Here is a 12316-nt window from a genome sequence, read left to right as displayed (position 1 = left end):
TGTATAGCATGGTGACTGGAATGTAGTAGGCACTCAACAGATGTTGAAAGAATGGTATATGTAATATACCAGGGATGCACACGTTGACTTCACTCAAAGGGAGACGCCATACTGGGGAGGAGCTTAGGACAGCTGGTAGGTTTACCTTACTAGTAGAGTTTGTTAATTAATAGGAAGCTCGATACATTTAAGAGATAAAACATGGTCAAGGTTTGAAGAAAGAAATTCTGGGAGCTGTATTTAGGATATAGCTAAATAACAATAAGACATTTTTAAATCTACCGTGTCACCTTTTCTTCAGGAACAAATCCATCAAGCACTTGCTCTGTGGAAAACACTGCCCTTCCAAATTGTTGACTTTGTTTACCGCTCAAGGTGGAATGAAGGTGGGGGGAGACTGCATAGGCCGTTTATCTTCTACATTATGCATTTTGTATTGTTGTAATTTTATGGCAAACATGTATTATTCTTACCAAAAAAAAAAAAAAAGAAAGAAAAAGAAAATCAATAAAGATATTTTAGAAAAAAGGGACAGAGATCCTGAAAGGTAGTAAGACTTATTTTTAATATTTTTTTGAAGCATCTGGGTGGCTCAGTCAGTTAAGCGTCTGACTTCAGCTCAGGTCATGATCTCACGGTCCATGAGTTCAAGCCCTGCGTTGGGCTCTGTGCTGACAGCTCAGAGCCTGGAGCCTACTTCAGGTTCTGTGTGTGTGTGTGTGTGTGTGTGTGTGTGTGTGTGTGTGTGTCTGCCTCTCTCCTGCTCACACTCTGTCTCTCTAACTCTCAAAAATAAATAAATGTCATTTAAAAAATTTTTTTTAACATTTATTTTTTTGGGGAGTGGGTGGGGAGAGTGCAAGCAGCGGAGGGGCAGAGAGAGGGAGACAGAGGATCTGAAATGGGCTCCATGCTGACAGGCTGACAGCAGCAAGCCTGATGTGGGGCTCAAACCCACGAACCGTGAGATCATGACCTGAGCTGACATCAGATGCTCAACTGACTGAGCCACCCAGCTGCCCCTGGGAAGGTAGTAAGACTTAATCCCTGACCTCAAGGAAACTGATGGTATAAATTAGTATGGTTTATATGGTAGCTGAAGTCCCTGAACCTCCTTCATCTTAAGAATCACCTGGGGTACTTACTAATAATATGGTGCTCTGGTTATCTATTGCTCATTTGAAAAAAAAAAATCTCCAAAATTTAGTGGCTTGAAATACTAACATTTATTTTGCTTGTGAATCTCCAGTTTGATGCTTCTGTTAGCATCAGCCAAGGTGGCTCAAAGATGGGGCCCATAGTCCTCTAAAGACTCACTCACTCGCAAGTCAGGTCATTGCTGCTGGCAGTCATCTGGGATCTCAGCTGGGGCCCTGGTCAGAATACCTACACATGGCTTTTCCATGTGGCTGCGTGTCTTAGTTGGCTGGGTGCCAAGGGCAAGCATCCAGAGACAGAGGGAGGGAACAAAGGAAGAAGGGAGACAGGATCAGGAGTTGTGTGGCCTTTTATGACCTGGCCTCAGAAGTTACACAGAATCACTTTTGCCACAATCTCTTCAAGTTGGCCCACATTCAGAGGGACGAGAACTTGACTCTACTTTTCGTTGGGAGGAATGTCAATTTTTGTTTTTAATGTCTATTTTTGAGCGAGAGGAGGGGGAGAGGGGCAGAGAGAGAGAGGGAGACAGAGGAGCTGAAGCAGGCTCTGTGCTGACAGCAGACGGTCCGATGCAGGGCTTGAACTCATGAACCATGAAATCATGACCTGAACCGAAGTCAAATGCTTAACCAGCTGAGCCACCAGGCGCCCCAGGAATGTCAAAGATATTTTTGGACATGTTTTAAAACTATCCTATATGGCTTCCCTGGCTCCTCCCCTAAAGAGTCTGATTCGATGTGTCTGGGATGGAGCCTAGGAATTTGTGTTTTCAACAAGTATCCCAGGTGAATTTTACTTTCAGGGAGGTTTAGGGAGCACTGGTAGTGAAAGATATTCTATCAGGCTTATGATAGGTTCAAACAAAGGATTGTGGAAACTAACCATGAATAAAGGGAATGGGAAAGCAAGCAGTCTGGCATGGAGAGATACAAAAGGGAGAAGGGACTAGTACGGTTTAGTTTGAGCCGGATGATAGATGGCCTTGAATGCCGTACTGAGTTCAGGATTTAGTTAGATAAACAAGGGAAACAATTGAAGGTTTTTGTGTAGAGAGAATGACATGATCAGACTTGTATTTTAGAAAGATGCTTCTGGCAACTGTGTAAAAAGGTAGACTGGAAAGGTGAGAGATTGATAGCATGGAAACAAGTTGTGAGGCTCTCTTGAGAACCCAAGTGAAAGCTATTGAGGGTGGGGGGCAGCAGGAATGGAAGGGAAAGAACTGAGACAGTGTTGAGATGTGATTAATGGGAGTTGGAAACTCCCTCTTCTGCAGAGAAACTTCTCCACATTCTTACCCTTTTCACCCTCCCTAGCCCCACCTCTCTTCAGCTGAACTTGGCTTTCCCTCCACTTGCCTTCTGTCTCTGAGCAGTGGCCGCCTGCTGCTTCTGCACATGCTGGGGCTGGGAGTCAGGGTTGCTGCTGTCCTAAATCTCCACTACTGGTTCCCATCGATTGTTTTTCATTCCTTGTTCTGAAGTTCTAAACCTGTGCTTTGAGGCTCACATCTAACTGTACTGTACTCTTTCTCTATTCCCCTTTCTTGCAGTGGTATGCCAGCCGCCTGGCCAAGCTCCCCTCCCCCCCTTTGCTGGGGACAGTAGCTTCCAGCTTCATTCTCTCCTCCGTGTTTCTCAGCAACGGTGCTATTGGCATTTTCGATGAGGCAGACCTTCCTTCTGCAGGATGTTCATCCTTCCTCCAAATGCTAGTAGTACCCCCACGACATTGTGACATCCAAAAAAGAAAAAAGAGGTGGAAGGGAAACCTTAGGAAGATTCCCTCACGTGTTTCCAGATGTCCCCCAGGGCCCATAGTGCCCCCCAGTGAAGAATCACTGGTCCACATAAATGACCTGTCTCATACTCTGAACTCATAATTTCTTGACCTTCCCTACTTCTTCAACTGACACATTGTCTCCCATGGCCCTGCATCCAATCCCAACCTTATCTCATGCAGAATCCATCTCTGGAATGTGCATTTTTTAATACCTCTCTGATTGGAGCTTCCTGTGCTAATACTCTTCCGCTCTCTTATTCCCACTGACACTGCTCTCAGGCCAAAGCAGGACACCCAGGCCGTGGATGTCAGTCTCCTTCTTGGCTTCACTTCCTTCCCTGCCTACCTCAGTTGGTCACTTCAGTGAAACTCTCACCCCTTCTTCAGTTCCTTACCCAGACCTTTGTTCTGTCATGGCCTCGCCCAGCCGGTTCTCAAGATAGAGGAACTGGGTCTTTTAGAACTGATGAGAGTTAGGAGGTTGGGAAAAGCAGTTCATCTTAGGGGCCTTCTTAATCTTACAGAGAGAAAGCAAAAAGTCATCTTAGAGGTCACCTTCTCCTAGCATAGCAGGGTGACTGTCTTTTCTCCATGAAGGTTATAAGGGCAAATGGCAATTATGCAAAACTAAATCCTGAACTCATTAACAGAATCGATGTTCCAGGCTTCATGCTAGATTCTTTTTTTTTTTTTTAAGTTTATTTATTTATTTTGAGAGAGAGAGAGAGAGAGAAAGCAAGTATGAGCCAGGGAGGGGGTGGAGTGGAGAGAGAGGATCCCAAAGCAGGCTCAGTGTGGGAGCCTGAAGTGGGGCTTGATCTCACGAACCATGAGATCATGACTTGATCCAAATTCAAGAGCTGGACGCTTAACTGACTGAGCCACCCCGATGCCCATGTGTTAAACTAGTTTTGAAGGATGAATAGATTTTATTTGGTAGGCTGAGAGGATGGTGGTGACATTGCAGAGAGCCACAGGAGGTCTAAGGCACAGACGTAGTACAGGGTGTGATGTGCACTTGGGACAAACCAGAGAATCAGCCTGAATCTCTTCTCCAGGTTTCATGCTCAATGGAGACCCTGAATCAACGTTGCTGATCTTGCTCAAGGCTTTTAGGGTTCACTCACTATAGGTTTCCAAAGCAGATTGCAGGACTGTGTTCCACAAAGCATATACTCATCTCTGCTTCCAACACCTGGTGACCTGATTTTCTCTTATTTTGAAACACTCCCTATTATGGGGTTTGGAATGAACAAATCCTGTGCAAGCCTAGTTAAGAGACTGTAGGAAACCTGAGGAGGTTTCTGATCAGAGATTAATATAAAAGTGGCATTTGGAAGCTTAATCTGGCTCATGTTTGTAGAATTAGCGGGGCTTTACTTTCTAACTGCTAACATGTTTTACATTTATTTGTATATAAGAGTAACTTTTTTGGGGCGCCTGGGTGGCTCAATTGGTTGAGCGTCCGACTTCGGCTCAGGACATGATCTCACGGCTTGTTGAGTTCGAGCCCCATGTCAGGCTCTGTGCTGACAGCTCAGAGCCTGGAGCCTGCTTTGGATTCTGTGTCCCTCTCTCACTCTGCCCCTCCCTCCCTCCCTCATGCTCTGTCTCTCTCAAGGATAAATTTTTTTAAAGAAAGAAAAAAAACATTAAAAAAATTTAAGAGTGATTTTTCTAGCATAGATCTTAGGTCTCATGAGTACTTTATAGCTCGACTTAATTCTTTTACTGAACCTCTATACTATATACATCATTAAACTTGAGGTAAGGAAGGTCCTATTGATGAGTCGGTTTGAATAGCTAACTTTGGGGGCGCCTGGGTGGCTCAGTCGGTTGGGCGTCCGACTTCGGCTCAGGTCATGATCTCGCGGTCCGTGAGTTCGAGCCCCGTGTCGGGCTCTGTGCTGACAGCTCAGAGCCTGGAGGCTGTTTCAGATTCTGTGTCTCCCTCTCTCTCTGACCTTCCCCCATTCATGCTCTGTCTCTCTCTGTCTCAAAAATGAATAAACGTTAAAAAAGATTCAAGAAAAAAAAATGAATAGCTAGCTTTGGTTTACTCACCACTAACTTCAGTGTAACATATCCTTTGCTTGATTAAAATTTGACTTTTTTGGTGGAATTTGGTTTCTTTCCAGAAGACTCCTGTTTGATTCTTACATTTTTGGAAGTAAAGAGAATCTGGCTCATTGGTTTTCAACCTATCTTAATTGAGTTCTTCAGAGGAACCTCAGGGGCCAGGTCTGGGAAGATGGGAAGAACGAAAGGACTGAGCGCGAGACCTTCCACACCAGCTGTACTGCTTTGATCTCTTTTATATGTTAGGTTCTAAATAAGATATCATTTGAGGGCACCTGGGTGGCTCAGTCAGTTAAGCGTCCAACTTTGGCTCAGGTCATGATCTCGCGGTTCATGGGTTCGAGACCTGCCATCAGGCTCTGTGCTGACAGCTCAGAGCCTGGAACCTGCTTCAGATTCTGCGTCTCCCTCTCTCTCTGCCCCCCACCCCCACTCGCACCCTGTCTCTCTCTCAAAAAAAGAAAAAAGAAAAAAAAAAAAGAAAGAAACATTAAAAAAAGAGATATCACTTGAAGGTAGGATTCTGCAGTGAAAAAAGTTTTAAAACCACCAATCTGGCTAACCTTTGCCCCATTCCTCTGACAGACCAGGAACTTGATGGCCAGTGATTATGATTGAGGCTCCCGCCCCAGATAGTGGCAAAGCCAAAGCCAGCACACAGATCCCTGAACCCCACCCCCACACTCATCCCTCCCCTCTATAACACCTCCACCTTCTTATGACTTTACCCTCTCCATAGTCTCAAGAAGGAACCTGGTTCATATTTAGTTTTTCCTTCATTAAGAAAAAATTGACCCTCAGATCTCCCTGGCTACCTTCCTCTTTTTTTTTTTCTTTTCCTTTTTTGCTCCTCTGTAACATTTTAGTGGTGAAATAGTTCCAGAGGAAAATACATTGCCTGAAACTTGGGAGTTTCCATTTTCTCTTTGCTCTCTTTGAGGGCATGCGAGCAAGAGTCATGGCTCAGGAACTCTGTTCTGGCCTTAGAAAAGTTTGAGGCACTGCTATTACTCCCAAGATAATTCTAGCATCCTCCATCATCTGCCTGCCCCACTGCTGAGCATTAATGAGCACTTGCAAGATTAAATTCTGTGTGTGAAGAAGGGGATGGTGGATGACAGAACAGTCTGGGAGGGGGAGAGGGATGAGATTTTAATTATAGAAATGTCACTGCAAATATTTTTTCCCCTCCAATTTGAATCTTCAAAATGCCTTCCCCCTCCCCTGCCCCTGCAAAATCAGTGACCTTCACATTTTGTGTCAGAATTATGCCAGTTGCTCTAAGTGCCTTTGAGGAAAGTCTGAGGCCTGAGTCCTGCCCCAACGCTGAATTTAGAAGTGTGGCACCCCAGCGTCTCTTAGCATACCGAGAGTGCAAAATGTAAAAAGTACCACGGCCCTGACTCGGAAGAAAGCAGTGGCATGCGACCTTTCTCCCTGCATATCTAATATTTAGCAAGTACTTCATTCTAAATAAAGGACGGGGATATTTGAGTGGAGTTTCAAAACAAAATTCAAGACAGCCAGCGGCAGATATACCTGTGTCTTTCAGATGCCTCTGTGCTAAAAGGAGAGGACTGAAGATGAAAATTATTCTGGTCTTCTTTCTTTAAGTCTATATTTCTGTTAAGACAGAAAAGGGAAGGGAACCTTTGAGCCTATTTACTCAACTAACCACAGTGCAAATACTTTGCCTTGGAGAACAATTGACTAAGAATAAACCTGTCTGCTGATTGGCTCTGGCTCCCATATATTGTGTTATCACTGTAATATACCGTAGATGATTACCCAGGGGGTGTGGAAACAAGGGCCAAGGCCAATTGTAAGTTCATTTCTATCTATAATCCACTTTTCTCTTGCATTTCCATTTCTAGGGACTCTCAGACAGACGTATTAGTACAAGTAAGGGGGAAAATATACGCACAAAGACATTCACCAAAGTACTATTTGTAATGGTGGAAAGCTGGAAATAATCCAAATGCACATAAAAGGAGTGTGGGTAAATTAATTATATTTATAATGGAAGAGGATTGCCAGGGTTACAAGAGGCTGCTGTGTTGCTAAACCCAGGTGTTGGTAGCCTTGGTATCACATGACCTCTCAGCACTTTGTGCCTCCCACATTTTTCCTTCTCTTGGCTTCTCTGCCAGTTTCCTGGTTGTCTGCTACCTCTCTGTCTATTCCTTGTCATTGTCTCTTATGACCTCTTCATCCCCTTTTGACTGCTAAAATGTTAGTCTCCAGGACCTCTTCTCGCAGTGCACACTCTTGTAGGTGATATCGTGTATTCCCGTGGCTTTAATACCATCTGTGGACAGACAAGTCCTAAATTTATATTGCTAGTTAGTTAACATGGCTAACGCTGAACTCTTTATCTTCCCCATCCCCAGATTTGCTCCTCCTTCAGAATTCCCCATCCCAGTTAACAGTAATTCCATGAACTCAGCTGCCAAAAACCTGGGACTTGTTCTTGACTGCTTCTTCTCCCTTCCCTCACTACCAGTCCTGTTGATTCTACTTCTGAAATACATCTCAAGCCTACTCACTTTTCTTTCACTCCAGTGTCACCACCCTGGGCCAAGCCAGCATCACCTCTCATTAATGCCACCTCCTTTGTTGGCCCCCCTAGTCCGTTCTCCACACAGCCTCTAGAGAACCCCTTTATTATTTTTTTCAAGATTATTTAAGGGGCGCCTGAGTGGCTCAGTCGGTTAAGCGTCTGACTTCAGCTCAGGTCATGATCTCACAGTTCGTCAGTTCGAGCCCGCGGCAGGCTCTGTGCTGACAGCTCGGAGCCTGGAGCCTGCTTCGGATTCTGTCTCCCTCTCTCTCTCTGCCCCACCTCTGCTTGCTCTCTGTCTCTCAAAACTGAATAAACATTAAACATTTTTTTAGAAGTTATTTATTTTCAGAGAGAGAGGGAGAAAGAGGGACAGGGGGAGGGGTAGAGAGAGAGAATCCCGAGCAGGCTCCACTGTCAGGGCACAGCCCATTGCAGGTCTCAAACCCACAAACTGTGAGATCATGACCTGAGCTGAAACCAAGAGTTGGACACTTCACAGACTGAGCCACACAGGTGCCCCTGGAGCACTCTTTTAAAAACATGAATTGGATCAGTTGACCATTCCTTGCACCTAGGATTACATTCAAAACGCTCAGCATGGCGCACAGAACCTCTGCCTTCCTGATCCGTCTCTTGCTCTCCCTCTCCCGATGTGCTCCAGCAACCCTGGAGCTTTATGTACTTACACACCTGAGGCACCTTGGGGCCTTTGTGTGGGCCATTTTTCTGTGCCTGGAATGCTTTCCTCACCTTGTTTCGCCTGGCCAACTCTTTTGGTCAAACTTCAGATCTCAGTCTAAAGGTCTTGTTCTCAGGAAGGCTTTCCTTCAGACACACAGCATACACATAACCCTCCACCACGGCCTTCTCAATTTGGTTCCTTTGTTAGGCTATTTCATAATTCTGTGTTCTTTTTCTTTAAAGGATTTATTGCAATATGTATGTGTGTATTATATATGTGTGTGTGTCTAATGTATATATTTTATGTATACATATTATACATATACACACATTATATATATATACACATTATATATATATTCATGTGCTTATGTGTTTAATGTCTAAACTGTTAAGCTGAGAGCAGGAACTATATCTCTTGTGGTTATTTCCTCTTATTACTTTTCTCTAGTGCTTGAGTAAAAATTCAGCTGTTCTAAGATGGAGAAAGGGAGATGCAGAATAGAATGCACAATATTATCCCATGTTTGTTATGTTTAAAAATTTGTATATTTTGGATGTTAATCCCTTATCTGATATGACTTACAAATACTTTCTTTTATTACATGGATTGCCATTTCACTCTGTTCATAGTTTCCTTTGATGCACAGATTTTGTTGAAGTTCAGTTTATCTACTTTTTCTTTTGTTGCCTTTGCTTTTATTACAAGAAATCATTATCAAATTCAACGTCGTGAATCTTGGCCCCTCATTTCTTCTAAGAGTTTTATAGTTTTAGCTCCTACCCTTAGGTCTTTAATCCATTTTGACTTAATTTTTATATATGGTATAAGGCAAGGGTCCAACTTCTTTTTTTTTTTTTTTTTTTTTTATGTGGAGATCCAGTTTCCCAGCATCATTTGTTGAAAAGACTGTCCTTTCCCTATTAGATGGTCTTGGTACCCTTGTTGAAAAGCTCTTGACTACATATGTGAGGGTTTATTTCTGGGCTATATTCCTTTTCTTCTCCCCCCTAACAAAAATTTTAATGTAGGAAGCAACATGTGAACATTACATTTAGATGGTAAAAGTCACCTTACAATTATATGACATATATGAAGTAATATACTGCTGGCTTAATGGAAAACGTAACAGTTGTGACAGTCATGCTTAATACCTTGGTTAAGTAAAGAGAGAAATGGACAGGGGTGGCACAGATATATGCAAAGATTTCACAGTTCAAATATATTTAGCCCTTCTGAGAAAATGCAGATGGGAAATCTGTGGCAAATATTTCTGTAATAGGGTGACTTCCATCCATTAGTAATCATTCTGTTCATGTAATTGAAGTAACTGTAATTGTTTTTGACTGGGCTCTATTCCGTTCAATTGATCTATATGTCTTTATGCTAGTATCATACTGTTTTGTTGTGTTTGTTTAATTGTGATATGTTATACATAACATGTAATTTATCATTTTAACTATTTTTAAGTATACAATTCAGTGGCATTGAGAACATTCACATTATCAGGCAACCATCACCATCATCCCTTTTTATAGCTGCATAGTATTCCATTACAGGAATACATTGTAATTTATTTACCATTCCTCTGCTAATGGAAATTCAGGTTGTTTTCAGTCTTTTGTTATTACAGTTAATGCGCTGACAAATAATATAAAAGTCATTTTTGCTTGTGTGAGTGTATCTATAGGACAGATTCCTGTTTCAGAATCAATTCTGTTTCAAATTGATGGATCACAACATTTGTGCTTTTGTAAAATTGACAAAATGCCACCATAAGGGTTTTATTAATTTACCCCCAGTATATCAGCTTAAAAAAAAAATCTTTCCCTACTTCATAGGTTAAAAATGTTTTAGTGTTGGGGCATCTGGGTGACTCAGTCAGTTAAGTGTCTGGCTCTTGATTTTAGCTTAGGTCACGATCTCCCAGTTCATGAGATTAAACCCCACATCAGGCTCTGCGCTGACAGCCTGGAGCCTGCTATGGATTCTCTCTGCCTCTCCCCTCTTCACTCTTTCTCTGTCTCAAAATAAATAAATAAACATTAAAAAAAAGAAACAAAACAGATTAATGTAAGGGAAGCGGGGGGGGGGGGTAGAGAAGAACGGGAAGCAAACTATAAGAGACTCTCAATGATAGAGAGCAAACGGGGGGTTGCTGGAGGGAAGTGGGTGGGAGTTGGGCTAGATGGTGATGGGTATTGAGGGTGATGGGCACCAGGTGTTGTATGTAAGTGCTGAATCACTAAATTATACTCCCTGAAACCAAAAAAAAAAAAAAGTAAGTTGGTTTTGGAAAAGTAAGTTGGGCCCTTCCCCATTCCGCTTTTTTCTTTTTCTCTCACCTCCTTTTCCTTCTCCAAGTGACTTGTGAATTCGGAAGTTCTACCTTAAGACAGAGAACAAGTAGCTCTTTTCTAGGGTTGGGTTGATGCTGAGTTCTAGGCATGTAAGCCCAAGGAGAGGCATGGGGTGGGGATATTCTGGGTGATGGTGCTGCCTTCTGTGCTTGACTCAGAGGCCCTGGGGAAGCCAGGTTAAGGTTGTCCTGGGTGGCCTGGGGATTTGCTGCAGCCTAGACATCCCAGCCCATCTTTGCCTTCAAATGGAGAAAACCTAATCCCCTCTGAGAAGCCCTGGGACTTCTGTTGTTTCTCAGGGATCTTCTGATCCAAGTAAGAAAAAATGATGAAAGGGGCACCTGGGTGGCTCAGTCAGTTAAGCGTCTGACTTCAGCTCAGGTCACGATCTCACACTCCGTGAGTTCAAGCCCCGCGTCGGGCTCTGTGCTGATGGCTCAGAGCCTGGAGCCTGCTTCAGATTCTGTGTCTCCCCCTCTCTCTGCCCCTCCCCTGCTCATGCTCTGTCTCTTTCTGTCTCAAAAATAAATAAAAACATTTAAAAATAAAGAAAAATGATGAAAGTAATCATAAAATTAAAATAATTAAATTGTACATGCTTGTTTATCAAATCTAAAATGCCATCCACTGTAGCCTTGCCACTATTTTATGCATCACTCAGAAAAAAACAAAAACACTGCCAATTAAAAGGACCAGTGCTTGCTTAGCACATAAACTTTTCTCCTCACATATCACCCTTATTCATACCTAAAACAGTAAAAACAGTTTTTCTTTAAGTGCCAAATCACATGTAATTTCTTTAAAGACATTTTCAGTGGCGTTTAAAATATGTGTAATACCATCAACTACATTGAGCTAAAGTGACAATACCAAGAATTTAGATTACACTCACACATGCACAGGCAGTGTGACTAGCTCTCCATCATTTGGCAAGAACTGTAAGATTTCAGAGGCATTAATGCCCGGGGGAAATGTGCATCCTCGTTCAATGCCATGTTACATCCTTTGGCTAATTGCAAAGTGTTTTTAATGCACGTGATCTCATTTAACCCTCACAGCAACCTTGACAGGAGATCTATAAAGCCATTTTCTAGATAAGGAAACTGAGGTTTACAGAGGTTAAGTGATCACAGTTAATGAGACATCAAAGGGGGATTTAAACCCCAGACTTTCTGCTCTATTTAGTTATTTCCCAGCGTTTGACCTCCTCGCCTTGGACCTGTTAGACCAGACCGGATGACTGTACCAGTGCAGGAAGTGAGGGCTGCTCTGATTCTCTGCTTCTGCTGGAGTTGATTAAAGACACTTGCTGGCAGAAATATGTAGGCAGAAGTGGTTTTCTTAAAGGATAAAAAAGTAAAAACAGGGCACCTGGGTGGCACAATCGGTCGCGCCTCCGACTTCGGCTCAGGTCATGATCTCGCGATTCATGAGTTCGAGCCCTACATTGGGCTCGCTGCTGTCAGTGCAGAGCCCGCTTCAGATCCTCTGTCCTCCTCTCTCTCTGCCCCTGCCCTGCTTGTGCTCTCTCAAAAATAAATAAACATTAAAAAAAAAAAGTAAAAACATAAATTTAATTTGAGAACATTCTCTTTCTCCCCCCCCCCCCTTCTCTGAAGGTACCAGAAAGCCGCCGAAGAAGCAAACATGGAAAAGAGAAGAAGTGTAAGTATTGAGGAGCCCCAGGGC

At 43.1% G+C, this 12316-nt stretch overlaps 1 protein-coding gene across 5 annotated transcripts in view; it reads left to right on the top strand.

The window, feature by feature from the left end:
- Nucleotides 1–12316, top strand: part of LIMA1 (LIM domain and actin binding 1) — an 84585-nt gene that overhangs the window by 27507 nt on the left and 44762 nt on the right. For all 5 annotated transcript variants that reach the window (XM_030322573.1, XM_030322572.1, XM_030322570.2 and 2 more), the window contains exon 3: nucleotides 12247–12292. In XM_030322573.1, the coding sequence (XP_030178433.1) occupies nucleotides 12247–12292 (46 nt within the window). The remainder of the gene's footprint in view (nucleotides 1–12246; nucleotides 12293–12316) is intronic.

Source organism: Lynx canadensis, chromosome B4 (assembly GCF_007474595.2).
Source record: "Lynx canadensis isolate LIC74 chromosome B4, mLynCan4.pri.v2, whole genome shotgun sequence".
Lineage (NCBI taxonomy): Eukaryota > Metazoa > Chordata > Mammalia > Carnivora > Felidae > Lynx > Lynx canadensis.
This window is presented reverse-complemented; position numbering and strand designations above follow the sequence as displayed.